Raw genomic sequence first — 14,184 nt, 5'->3', positions numbered from 1 at the left:
TTTATTATATTTATATTCTGCTCACCATTGGTCTCCACTTTAACAAGGACAATATCTCACACGATCCTTTTCAGGAAACTAAACGATTCCAGGCAGAGAAAGTGTTTCAAGAACGCCACATGGTGACAGAACAGACTTTCCATCCCACTCTGGACGTGACACGAGTCACTGAACCAGGTTTTTGTACAAACACCAATGAGGAGCCTCATCATTTTAAAATGGAAAATTTACTTTGGCAGTATCTGAAAATGTAATGACCATTTTATAGTTAATCTATTCACTTTTTAAGAATGTAACTGTGTAAACTAAGAAGCACATTTTCTCCTCAGTAATGATTTAAACCTGAAGACCAACTGGGAAATTATGAAAGTCTCAGAAGAACATTGGCTTGACATTGGATCCTGATTTCAAATTTGTCAAGCATACCTACATGCTAAGCTAAGGTGTAAAAGCTAACTTGCATAATTCTCTTGTATTCAATAGATATTAATAAGCTGAATGAAACCAGAGAGGAGGCCATATTGATAACAGGACTACCATGTCTGAGCTGAGTTTGACTGAGCTGACATCTGAAACATTGAACTCAATTGTAGTTTCACTGAAACACAGAAACCGCTTGGAACCGTAACTTCCAGCTGAAATAACAGATTTCCCCCCAAAGGTCAAAAATGAATCAAAGGATGTTTGTCTCTGATTAATCCCTTTCCAAGAATTACATTTCCATGAAGGAAAGTTATTCTGCGGACGCTGCAGGAAGATTATATTCTCCTAATGACGAGAGAAAAACGTGACTCACCTTGACGGATCTACTACTTTATAAATGACTCCCGAAGGAGCCGTGGCGCTCGGTGTTCCTGTGGACATGAAGTACAGCTCGCCTGCAGGACCCATAAAAAGCCAGTAAATCACTAAAAACTGTGAAAAGCAGCCTGTGGCTAAGGTTGAGTTAATCTGTTACCAGATTCATCCTCAGCAAAGGAGATGATGTACGGATAGTAGTTGTTGATGAGTCCAGGAAAGGCACATGTCAGGCCCATTCCCATGCAGATTTCATTATACTTCCACTCTCCAGAGTTCGTATTCTCCTTTAGGCTCATCAGACGCCTAAATCAAGCAAAAATCTCACAGTGAATATTAGACTGATTCCCTGCTGCATCTCAAACCTCTGCAGAAGATTTTAGATGATACAAAAAGGTTAGAATAAGGCTGGTCTACGTCCCTGATTCCTTTCTGATGTTAACTTTATATATTCAGGTGATACGAGCGCCAAAGCAAACTTTTATCTCCATGTTTTCACAGCTCATTGTGATGTTTGCCTGGTAAACTCACCCACTCATGAAGTCTCCAAATATGTACATGCCGTTCAGGTTGGGGTGTTCACAGCCTCGGTACACGTATCCTCCTGTCACCGACTTGCCCTTCTTATGAGGGTAGGCGTAAATGGGCAGCACGTCATCTGTGAAGAAACCTCATCATGATCAGACTGAACAGCAACAGATTAAAAGCTGTGGACCCTCAGGTCCTCTGGCACTGGACTGTCAACAGTTCCCAGAGTCTCAACTCACACTGATGGTGAGGCTTGTTTCCAATATTAAGGCCCCGGTTTGTGGAACGGTCTGCCAGAGAACCTGAGGGCCGCAGAAAATGTTGTTGTCTAATTGATTAGTTGATTGACTTGATCATAATCATAATTTCCACACATCGCTGCAAATGTTTTTCTCTCTGTTGTTGAATGGAGAGTCAGTGTGACTCAATTTGCAGCTGCATTAAAGCTGCATTAGAGAATTAAACATTTTCATAGCTTATCTAATCCTTCCTGCCAACAGTGCAGATATATCTGAAAGCAGGGTAATGTAGCATTCTTACTTAGTGAGCTGTTGGTGCACAGCTTCTTATCATAGCAGGAGAATCCCTCTTTCGCTCTCCAGCCATAGTTACGACCTTCCTCGATGATGTCAACTTCTTCATACTTGTTCTGGCCGACATCCCCGCAGAAGATCCGACTCTTCCCCTCTTTGGTTTGTGGATGCCCCCGGTCCACCGAGCACCTCCACATGTTACGGACACCGTAAGCGTAGACCTCTGGGCGTGCGCCAGGCTCGTGGATGAATGGGTTGTCTGTGGGGATTCTGTACAGCGGACCTTTCTCGTTGTTGTCCACATCAATTCGAAGAACTTTACCCAATAGGGCAGACCTGGCACATCCCCAGAGTTACACTTTATGAAGTTTAGCTTTAACCATGGCCTCATTGCACCATTGTGTACTTACTTGTTCTGGGCATTCCCATGCTTTCCAAATGGATCTCCTGCCATTCCACCATCTCCTGTGAAAATGTACAGGTAGCCATCATCCCCGAAGAGCAGCATCCCTCCATTATGATTGGACGCTGGCTCATCGATCTCCAGAATTACCCTTTAGAGAAACGGTTAAATAAAAAATAAGTCTTATTCTGTAAACATTAAAATTCAGATGCTTTCCACTCTGTAGTGCAGGCCAGTCCATACCTACCGCTCTGACGTGTGGTCCACCAGATTCATGTCATTGGTTGACACCTTGAACTCACTTATCCTTATTCTCTCATCAAAGCCAACCTCCACTGAGTAGTACACATACAGTTTGCCATTGTATTTGTATTTGGGATGAAACGTGATTCCAAGGAAGCCCCTCTCATCTCCCTCCCATGATGATGTCAGCACCGCCTTGGTGATGTTCAGAAATGGCTTCTCCAGCTTGGATCGGTCAGGGAGGTAAGTCCACACTATCCCCACCTGCTCTGCAACAAAGAACCGATGCGTACCGTCATTGGCGTGAACCATAGCCAGTGGGTTCCTCAAGCCATTTGCCACCTCTTCCAGACATAGTTGCAGACAACCATCAGAATCTTTCTGAACCCGGCCCAGGTTCTGGTTCAGCTTATGATTGCTGAGTAGGTGAGGATAACAATAATCAGCATCATCCAGCTCTAGAAGCTTGCAGAAACGATTCTGATCGTCTTTGGCCTGATTTAAAGGTGTGTAATCTGATATGAAAGGGATGATTGGGCGGCACTGGTTCCAGAACTGGGAGCAGTAGTCGGGGCAGAGGCCTGGGATGGTCCGGAGCGGGGTGCTGGGATCCTCAGCATCAAACAGGTGAGCTGCAAACGGTGAACACTCCTGAGATCAAAAGATGGAGAAAACTGGTTAAATGAGGGACGATCAACCCCTTAACCCTCGACCCCTAAATCCCCCAAAACGGCTGAAAAGGCAAACCCAAATGAAATCAGCTGCTGTTCTTGAACAATATGGAGTTCATGCAAAAGCTTGGTCTCTTTATGAAGACGACAAGCTACATTTTCTATTTTTGCTGTCAAAAATACTTTAACTGTAAGTAGTTTGTAGCTATTACGTTTGTAACACAAAAGAAATTGAAACATTTTGCTTCACCCAGATTTTTCATTTTTATTTCTTGTAAATGCGCATTGAGTGTTGAATGTATGCACTGGAAAATATAATAAATGTCTAGAATAAAGTATTCTGCTCATGGATTTCAAGACTGATCAAAATAGCACAAAAAGAAATGCCATTTTGGACATGTTTATTTCTGAGGATGTACAGGTGTTGTCCAAGTGGCCATTTGGACCACACCTTCTATGGAAATTACTTATAATTATATAAATAAAATAGCATATCTGGGGGGGCAGGGTGGTTAGCATCCAGTCAGACCTCCTCCCCCTTCTTGCAATACGCTGTCCGTCCATCCGTCCGCTCCCCCCCCTTCTAACGATACGCTAACCCGTATCGTTAGAATACGATACGAAGGTGGGGGGTCTGGAAATATTCCAGAAAGAATACAGGCATGTCAAAATGAGCTCAAGTCGCTCTCTGGATATTATTGGCTCGGGAAAAGCCATTTCATAACATTATTGATGGAATGTGGTGTCAATCAAAAGGGGGCGCTCTAGGCTGCCCAATAAAAGCATCATAATGGCCACTGGCAGAGTTGAAACCCTTAAATCTCAGTCCCGGAAAATACGATGGAAAAATTGCACGTGGGCGTTTTGGTGCCGGTTAAAGGGTTTTAATAAAGCTAAAATATTTATAACAATGTCAGTCATGAGCCGATTGGTCTGAATGTTCCTAACAGAACCCTTTAGTACCAGACTCCAGTATTACTGCTGCTTCCTAGAGGTTCTAGAGTAGAATGGTGGAGAGGTTCTGCAGGGAACCTTTAATTTAATCATCAAATGCTTTTGAAAGCATTCAAAATATCTCTGAATTATTTACAAACAATTCAATCACACAAATATTTCCATTGATCCGAGTTATTAAACAGTGCATTAAGTTTACTTAATTATTCAAATTATATTAAGTTTTAGATCCAAGCAAACCCAGCAGAACATCAAGTAGCTGATTTATACCGTTTACTCCTACTGACCAGCAGGGGGTGACAGTGGAGAGAAGACGTTCCCCTTTTATGGCAAGCCGATTTAACATAAATTTGGTTTCGTCTGACGATCCGTAATTACATTCTAGATATCTGAAAATGCATCTTGACTGGACAAAACTACATCTTGACTATCCAGAATGGTCATTCAAGACAGCTGCATTGACATTCTGACTAATAAGAATAATAATTCTAGAAATCTTCAATTACATTTTGACGAGTCAAAATTACTTTCAAGATCTCAAATTACGACAGTGGATCTGTCATTTGACGGGACACATCCGTAATAACAATTTAAGATATCTTTAACTTAATTATGACTAGTCAAAATTACAATTTTAGATATCTGAATTAAGAATTGCGTGGAAGGCCCTTTGTGTTGTCCCAACAGTTGCCTGCAGAATTTGATGTTTCCTGCACAAAATTTTCAGTAAATGCCACAACGTAGAAAGAGCTCGGCAATGTTGGAAATGTGGAGAACGCAAAACTTCAACTCTAAGACTGCTTCTCAAATCTGCAAAGAATTTCCTGTTTATTCATTTCCGACAAACCGAATGCACTTTGAAAAACAGCTTTGAAAAGCTAAAACTTGTTTTTGTCAAAGCATTTTCAACATGAAAGTTGTGCATTTTCAAACATCCTGTTTCATTTTATTTTTTATTGTTTTATCAAATTTTCAAACTGCCACGTAAGTCAGGGACGTTTTAACTATACAGAATATATATTCAAGATATCAGTAATATCATTCTGACTAGTCAGAATGTTAATTTAAGATATCTCTAATTCATTTAGAGATATCTTAAAATGAATTCTAACTAGTCAAAATTACAATTCAAGATATCTATAATTTAGTTTTCACTAGTCAAAACTACATTTCTCCTATCCAAAAATACATTTAAGATATCTTGAATTATTGTGTTATTGAGATATCTTTAGTTAGAATTATGACTAGTCATAATTTAATTTTAGATATCTGAAGTGTGTATTTCAGATAGTCAGTAGTTCATTGTAGATATTGTCAAGAAAACTGGCATAAGGGTATGAGATCCTTCCAGGTATACGCAGAAAAAAGGTGCATAATGGCTTGGAAGAAATAAAGTAATCTTGTAGTTTGATTAAAAGTTAATTAAGTTGAATAAGTCGGAATAATATGAGTATAAGTAATCACTCAATAACTTTCTGCAAAGAATCTCTGATTAATGATCTGTAATGATTTAACTATGTAATGATTATGTTAATGATTAACAATAAGAAAAAGATGTGATTTATTGTCAATGAATATGAAGTTGTGATCATTTGAAATCAATTCAAACAGGTTTAACAACAGGTTGAATGTGTTTAATGAGTTATAATAAATAATAGTGAGTTATAGAAAAGAGAGGAATGCAGTACAGCCCTGATAACAGGAAATGTCGCAAGCAGTTCTGAACAGATGGCCAGGGCGCACAGGATGGGTGGTGCGGTGAGTTTGGCTGAGGCAACGGAGAGAGGGGAAGTACGGGACTTTCCACTACGGTCAGCAAAAACAGGTTGGGAAATGTGGGGACTTTTTCATGAGACACAGCAGATGTGAAGAAAGTCACGTAGACCAAACCCCCCCATACACACACATGGTGGAGAAATGTATAAAAACGGGCTGAAAAGAGGAACCAGTTGTTCCCAGTCCGGCGGCGCAGAAGAAGAGACAACCTGCAGGAGCAGATGGAGCTACGGACCGCACTTCAGAACCACGGGGGAGCTCGGACTTCACACCGCTAAGAAAGGACTGGATCCCATCGCCCCATCTCTGGTTCTTTATTCGACCGTCGGTCTCGTCTCAATCCAGCAATTTCAAACTCTGCAACAAGACTTGGAGGAAGGACAAAGGTCCCTCAGGGATGAGGAACTGGGTTTTGCAAAAGGATTCGGACCCGTTCTGCTTTGTTTCCTTTCTAAGGAGGATTCTTCCACACAAGGCAAAGACCTCAACCAAGGATGCTAGAAATTCCTGTTGCCAAAAGATCCACCATCGTCTGGGTATGAGTTGAATCTGCTCCTTGAAATTCCATTACAGAACGTGCGACTTAAGTTAGGGAAAAGAGGACAGGGTAGTATGATTGTACATGTAAATTTTATTACACTGTTTTTGAATTATATACGATTGATTATTGATTTGTATGTCGCATATCCCTGCTTAAGCTTGCTTAATAAATTTATACTATAAAATTCTAATGAGGTTGGTGGACATTGGAATTAATAGAGTCATTTAATCTTTGTCCAGTTCTTTTAATTAAGGTAAAACTAATGTACATGATTCCAGTAAATAGGAGGCTTCATAATTTCCTTTGGTGAGATTAAATAATGACCCTGGGACTTACATCTAAGTCACTAAACATAATCTAGCCGGTTCCAAGTGCAAGTTATGATTTAGAAAGTGAGCTACCGTTAACAGAAGTGGTTATTGGAATTATGCAGCTGCGAGGGCTACTCAGCTGATTGTTTCTTAACTGTAAAGGGTCATAACTTCTGGATTGGAGGTAGTTAGAGCTAGACGAATCACTTTCGCCACCAGTTTAAATAGATTATCTCTTATAGAGTACTTTTAGGGTAATACCCAGGCCTCAGAGATTTTCCGGACCTGTTAGACGGAGAACTGGTCAGTAGGCAGCCCTGTGAAGTAGTAAGGAGTGGGCGGGGCTGACTATTGCAGGATAACCTTCAATATCTTGAATTGAAGTCTCCATAAAACTCAATGGTAAATCTGACGTCATTTCGACTAGTCAGAAAGTAATTAGATATCTTAAATTACTAAAACGTCTAGGCATAAAACCATTTTGAGATATCTGGAATGTAAGGGCGGTAAAACAGAACTTTTGTTAAAACAGCTTGCCAAACCCCTTTAGCAGGAAGAAACCTCCAGCAGAACCAGAACCAGAACCTTGCTGAATACAAATGACCGTCTGCCACGACTGACTGGCAATTTGAGAAGAGAGAGCAGGAAGCACAAAAAGAGACAGAACTGGACCATGTTGAACAGTAAAAATGATCTGATTATTAAAGTTTGTACATTCGAGAAGAAGAATCTGAAATAACAATCTCAATTTAACAGGGCGCCAGTGAAGAGAAGCTAAAATAGGAGAAATATGATCTTGTTTTTAACTTTAGTCAGAACTCCTGCTGCAACCTTTTGGATCAGCTGAAAGCTTTTGAATGCAGCTAGTAAATAATTACAGCAGTCCAGGCTGGAAGGAACAAATGCATGGATAAGTTTTCCAGCATGGAAAATGCCTGGACAGGGTGTTTCTAATTTTGGCAATATTCTGTAGTTGGAACTTGTTTAATACTGAACTTAAATGACATATTCTGGTCAGAAATAACTGAGGTTCTTTATTATTGGAGGCAAATTTAAGGCCACACAGATTAGGTCATTGACTATGCAGGTTCTTTTTCATAATTTCTGGTCCAAAACAAAACATAATTCTTTCTCGTCAAAATGTAAATCCAGAAATCCAAATCATTCAAGTTTGTAGTTTATACAATTTTATTTTCTCTTTTGAACACAGTTTGTAAAAGAAAGTTTCAGTGGCTTTCTAATGTATTAAGATGAACGCAGTGTGATTCTGCAGACGTGTCAGAGCTGTGCTTCATGTTATGCAAGAATCTGCATGTTTTGATCAGATGAAAACCTGCGTGCTGCACCAGTTGACCTTTGTCCTGGACGCTTACCTGGCAGAGCAGCTCCAACACGAGGCCGGCACAGTTCTCATGGCCCTTCTCAGTGAAGTTTTCCATGATCCGGTAATATCTGGCCATCAGTTCCTGGTCCTTCTGGCGATCACAACAGCCAAACTCCCGGTACATGATGCAGAACTCCAGATCTCTTTCTGGACGGAAGGGTGGCTTAAAGTCCAAACACTGGGGGTGAAGCGCTGCAGGTGTCACGCACAGGAACAACATACACACAACGACCAGTAGCCGGAGCCCCGGTCGGCCCGGAGTTCCAGCAGAACTCTGCAGCATGATGGTGAGCGGAGGGAAGACTGAGGTGGGGAGAGCAGCTCTGGCTTCCTGTCAGGTTGGACTTTGGTCTGAACTCAGCGACCTGGTGACGCGCAGAGCTGCACACTGCAGGGATCCCGCTCAACCTGTAGAGGACATGGGCTGTTTGTCAGGCTGGCAGAAAGTGTTCAGCTTTGGAAACATCACAGGCTCCAATTTTCCAGCAGGAAATAACAATAAAGAAACCTGCTGCTTAAAAACTCAGCAAGGAATACAGCAGGAAGAATTTTGCATAACAATAAAGAAATGACTTAAAAAGTAAAGTGGTGTGAGGTGGTGAGGCAGACGCGGTGGACCCAGCTTAAAGTGAAGGAAGTGATGATTTAATGATGAAATAAACAAAAACTAGTGATGTTACGTGATGTGCCGAGGCTTCGAGGCGTGTGTCGAGTAATGGAGGGGGCGTTTCCATAAAGCGCGTATCGAAGCTTGCTTCATTTAGGGGAGGAGCCGAAAACGATGACGTCCGAAGCCTCGCTGCCCGGCTGTACCACGTGACTGCTTCGGGAAGTGGCTCAGATGTTGGCGCGGGGTTTGACAGCTTTAGAAACCCCACAGGCTCCATTCAAAATGTGGGTTGTTGTAGGCGAGTTGCGGTCAGTTGAGAGAGTGGATAGAGTTTTGATAGTTTGGATAGCAGAGTTTGGATAGTGGTTATTTAGTTTGAGACAGTTAGTTTGGTGTTTGGAGAGTTTAGTGGATGGATGGATGGATGGATGGATGGATTTAGGAGCGCGAGGATAGGAGTAGGATGGAGCCGGCGAGAAAGAGGAGGATTTCCCCTATGTGGGAACATTTCGATTTGATAAGCCCTAACAAGGTAAGGTGAACTGAACATTTGCAGATGCATTAGGTTTGCTTATGAGGAACTGTATTTGTCACTGTTTCTTATTTTCTGTAAAGGTGAGGTGTTTATTGTGCTCCAAGGAGTTGGGGTACAATAATAAAACCTCATCCATGTAGTGTCAAAAAAGAGAAATCGTTTGAAACCAAAAACTGTGGAGAAATTGTTGTTTCTTAATAAAAATGCATGAAATCATCCAAGTTACACAAGCATTAGCCTATTCACTACCTCCTCCCTAGTTCCACAAGCACTTTCACTGTCCTCTGCCTGATTAAGCCCAGGCCATTTTTCTAGAGTCACAGAAAAACTTTATTACACAACATGCCATATCACATGACACTACTATTTTGGGAATAATTACACACAGAGAATACATTCAAACAATATTTTATTATACACATATGTGTATACATAATTTATGTAGACAAATGATTTCGTCCTACACCTTTTGTGAAGTCATTCCCAAGAGCCATAATAGACAAAAATTCAATGCATCACACGTATTAAGATACAGCTGGCTGTGATTATACACCTGGCCAGTAGGTGGTTTCGTGTGCACATGAAGCCTCAAGAAATGAACCCTTTCTCGAACCAGTTGGCTCAAGTGGTTCAATGCCTCATGAGGCTTCATCTCACTATCACTAACAAAAACCAAATTCCAAAATCCCAAATACCAGGCAGCACAGATGAGCGGAAGGCAAAGGCTTGATTCTGTTAGCAACTGGAGGAAAATACTTGAGACATGAGCAAACAGCAAGACAGATTTGACAAGGACACATCAAAGACACAGAAACACAGGTGACATTAAATACACAGAGGGTAATCAGGGAACGAGACACACCTGGGAACAATCAAAGGGAAGGCAGGACAACATGGAGACCCAAAATAAACACAGAAAAACTCAAATCTTTACAATCACAGCTCAGCTTTAAAATCTTGTCTAAGGGTAGGGTTAGGGAAGACACCCCGTCCTGCGGGCGAACGTCCGGGGGGGGGACGACCACCACCGCCACCTGGAGCTGCTTCTCTTTGCCCTACCAGGGGCACGACCCTCCGGGCCTTGCGTACTGGTGGGTGCGGTCCGTGTGGGGGGTGCTTAAGTGTGGGATGCCGCGGTTCGAAGGGAGGTAAGGAGGGAGGGAGGGAGCGAGCTCCAGCCCGGATGGTTCGCAGGGAGGAGCTCCACCGGCCTGGACCCCGCGGTTCGAAGGGAGCTCCAGCCAGCCAGCCAGCCAGCCAGCCAGCCAGCCAGCCAGCCAGCCAGCCTGGACCCCGCGGTTCGAAGGGAGCAGGAGGAGGAGGAGGAGGGAGCTCCAGCCTGGATGGGTCTTAGCAGGGCCGGGGCAAAGTCAGGCTACAGCCCGCCTTGGGGGGGCCCGACGTCCCGCTAGGGTGATTTTTGACTTCCGTAAAAATGTTTAAAAATGCATTCCTCCGGGGCAAGCCGTATGTTGCCGGAAAGGCCAGAGTCTGGAGAATAAAACGGTGTGGTCGTTCGGCTTCTGGGACGCCCGCAGGAGGAATTAAAAATCGAAAACCATAATTGGTCAAAGCGGTCGAAAAGGCACTTTGCCGGGGACCAGGGGGTTCGAGACCGGGATCAATAGGCCCGGGAGAATGCCCCGATCACCCCTGTATCGCTCCCATCATCCTGGGACAAAGTTGAATTTTCGGACTTCCAGAGAGGGCCCATGAAGCAGGCTGCTGTGTCCGCAGCACCTCACTGTCCTCGGCCTCGGTGCCCCGGAGGCCCCGGTGATTTTTCCACTTCCATAAAATTTTTTAAAAATGCATTTCCCCGGGGAAAGCCGCATATTGCCGGAAAGGCCAGGGTCCGGAGAACACTCTGGTGTGGTTCTCTGGTTCCTGGGACGCCCACAGGCGGAATTAAAAATCAAAAACCCTAACCCTGGTCCAAGGGTTAGGGTAGGCACTTTCCCGGGGACCAGGGGGTTCGAGACCGGGATCAATAGGCCCGGGAGAATGCCCCGATCACCCCTGTATCACTCCCATCATCCTGGGACAAAGTTGAATTTTCGGACTTCCAGAGAGGGCCCATGAAGCAGGCTGCTGTGTCCGCAGCACCTCACTGTCCTCGGCCTCGGGGCCCCTGGAGGCCCCGGTGATTTTTCCACTTCCATAAAATTTTTTAAAAATGCATTTCCCCGGGGAAAGCCGCATATTGCCGGAAAGGCCAGGGTCCGGAGAACACTCTGGTGTGGTTCTCTGGTTCCTGGGACGCCCACAGGCGGAATTAAAAATCAAAAACCCTAACCCTGCTCCAAAGGTTCGGAAAGGCACTTTGCCGGGGACCAGGGGGTTCGACACCGGGATCAAAAGGCCCGGGAGAATGCCCCGATCACCCCTGTATCACTCCCATCATCCTGGGACAAAGTTGAATTTTCGGACTTCCAGAGAGGGCCCATGAAGCAGGCTGCTGTGTCCGCAGCACCTCACTGTCCTCGGCCTCGGTGCCCCGGAGGCCCCGGTGATTTTTCCACTTCCATCAAATTTTTTAAAAATGCATTTCCCCGGGGAGAGCCGTATATTGCCGGAAAGGCCAGAGTCCGGAGAATCCTCTGGTGTGGTTCTCTGGTTCCTGGGACGCCCACAGGCGGAATTAAAAATCAAAAACCCAAACCGGTCCAAGGGTTCGGAAAGGCACTTTCCCGGGCACCGGCGGCCTCGAGAGTGGGATCAATAGACCCGGGAGAATGCCCCGATCACGCTGACCTGAGTCCCGTGTTCCTGGGATAAAGTTGAATTTTCGGACTTCCAGAGAGGGCCCATGCAGCAGCCAGCGGTATCCGCAGCGGCTCACTGTCCTCGGCCTCGGCGCCCCGGAGGCCCCGGTGATTTTTCCACTTCCATAAAATTCTTTAAAAATGCATTTCCCCGGGGAAAGCCGCATATTGCCGGAAAGGCCAGAGTCCGGAGAACACTCTGGTGTGGTCGAATCGTCTCTAAATTGTTCACAGAAGCCGAGATAACCGTTCAAAGTTTCTCCAAAGCATTGCCGCCCTGCCTCCCAGTAAAATCGATGCTTCACCGAGGCTCCGTCGATAGGTTGGATTTCAGGACCTTACAGAGAAAAACCCCACCGGCGGGATTATAGGAGCGAGTTCAGAAAGAGGGCTTGGAGCGGAAAATGCCGGAGTTTTTCGATCCAGGCCGGTTCTAGGGGTCTACTGGAGTTAGGGTAAGGCGGATTTAGGCCCCTTTTTCGGCTTTTTCCAGCATTTTAAGCCCTTTTTCCAGAATTTCTCTCTCTTTCTCTGGAACTCTGGGGCGGTAAGGCAGCGGGCTCCGGCCGGTCCGGTGTGTCTCCTCGGTCCTTCTGAAGGGCCTGGGGCATCTCCGGCTCGGTTCTGAGCTCCTTGGAAGCGTGAAAGCTCGGTCGAAGGCGGACCGGGCTCAGGCCGAATTCGGTGCTCTGTGGACGGCTTGGAGCTGTCCGAGGTGCTGAATGGAGCTCTGAGCCCTGTCCCCGGTGCGCACGGCCCCCTTGGTTCCATCACAGCTGCCCTCGGGGAGCTGAGGTGGTCCCTGGAGGTGGTACGCCCGGCTTTGGTTGCGGTGAAGCCCCTGTCCCCGGTGCGCACGGCCCCCTTGGTTCCATCACAGCTGCCCTCGGGGAGCTGAGGTGTTCCCTGGAGGTGGTACGCCCGGCTTTGGTTGCGGTGAAGCCCCTGTCCCCGGTGCGCACGGCCCCCTTGGTTCCATCACAGCTGCCCTCGGGCAGCTGAGGTGTTCCCTGGAGGTGGTACGCCCGGCTTTGGTTGCGGTGAAGCCCCCTGTCCCCGGTGCGCATGGCCCCCTTGGTTCCATCACAGCTGCCCTCGGGGAGCTGAGGTGGTCCCTGGATGTCGAGCGGACCGTCACTGGCTGCGGTGCGCACGGCCCCCTTGGTACCATGACAGCTGCCCTCGGGGAGCTGAGGTGTTCCCTGGAGGTGGTACGCCCGGCTTTGGTTGCGGTGAAGCCCCTGTCCCCGGTGCGCACGGCCCCCTTGGTTCCATCACAGCTGCCCTCGGGGAGCTGAGGTGTTCCCTGGAGGTGGTACGCCCGGCTTTGGTTGCGGTGAAGCCCCTGTCCCCGGTGCGCACGGCCCCCTTGGTTCCATCACAGCTGCCCTCGGGCAGCTGAGGTGTTCCCTGGAGGTGGTACGCCCGGCTTTGGTTGCGGTGAAGCCCCCTGTCCCCGGTGCGCACGGCCCCCTTGGTTCCATCACAGCTGCCCTCGGGGAGCTGAGGTGGTCCCTGGATGTCGAGCGGACCGTCACTGGCTGCGGTGCGCACGGCCCCCTTGGTTCCATCACAGCTGCCCTCGGGCAGCTGAGGTGTTCCCTGGAGGTGGTACGCCCGGCTTTGGTTGCGGTGAAGCCCCCTGTCCCCGGTGCGCACGGCCCCCTTGGTTCCATCACAGCTGCCCTCGGGCAGCTGAGGTGTTCCCTGGAGGTGGTACGCCCGGCTTTGGTTGCGGTGAAGCCCCGGTCCGCGGTGCGCACTGCCCCCTTGGATCCATCACAGCTGCCCTCGGGCAGCTGAGGTGTTCCCTGGAGGTGGTACGCCCGGCTTTGGTTGCGGTGAAGCCCCCTGTCCCCGGTGCGCACGGCCCCCTTGGTTCCATCACAGCTGCCCTCGGGCAGCTGAGGTGTTCCCTGGAGGTGGTACGCCCGGCTTTGGTTGCGGTGAAGCCCCCTGTCCCCGGTGCGCACGGCCCCCTTGGTTCCATCACAGCTGCCCTCGGGCAGCTGAGGTGTTCCCTGGAGGTGGTACGCCCGGCTTTGGTTGCGGTGAAGCCCCCTGTCCCCGGTGCGCACGGCCCCCTTGGTTCCATCACAGCTGCCCTCGGGCAGCTGAGGTGTTCCCTGGAG

General features: G+C 46.9%; 1 protein-coding gene across 1 annotated transcript; it reads right to left on the bottom strand.

Moving 5' to 3' along the window:
* Positions 1-792: 792 nt before the first annotated feature.
* On the bottom strand, positions 793-8,425 carry LOC116708545 (HHIP-like protein 1). The gene is made up of 7 exons (XM_032546416.1): positions 8,132-8,425; positions 2,510-3,156; positions 2,270-2,413; positions 1,867-2,195; positions 1,330-1,456; positions 959-1,104; positions 793-878 (listed from the first exon to the last, which is right to left on the bottom strand). The coding sequence occupies exons 1-7, from the start codon at positions 8,423-8,425 to the stop codon at positions 793-795; spliced, it is 1,773 nt and encodes a 590-aa protein (XP_032402307.1).
* Positions 8,426-14,184: the final 5,759 nt, after the last annotated feature.

Source organism: Xiphophorus hellerii, chromosome 19 (genome assembly GCF_003331165.1).
Source record: "Xiphophorus hellerii strain 12219 chromosome 19, Xiphophorus_hellerii-4.1, whole genome shotgun sequence".
NCBI classification, from domain to species: domain Eukaryota; kingdom Metazoa; phylum Chordata; class Actinopteri; order Cyprinodontiformes; family Poeciliidae; genus Xiphophorus; species Xiphophorus hellerii.
This window is presented reverse-complemented; position numbering and strand designations above follow the sequence as displayed.

Excerpts from the sequence above, each read along its gene's own strand:
- LOC116708545 (XM_032546416.1), bottom strand. The coding sequence starts at position 8,425 with ATGCTGCAGAGTTCTGCTGGAACTCCGGGCCGACCGGGGCTCCGGCTA. Across the intron at positions 3,157-8,131 it reads TGTTGGAGCTGCTCTGCCAG|GAGTGTTCACCGTTTGCAGC; the intron begins GTAAGCGTCCAG and ends TTTTGATCTCAG. Across the intron at positions 879-958 it reads CTTTGCTGAGGATGAATCTG|GCGAGCTGTACTTCATGTCC; the intron begins GTAACAGATTAA and ends TGGGTCCTGCAG.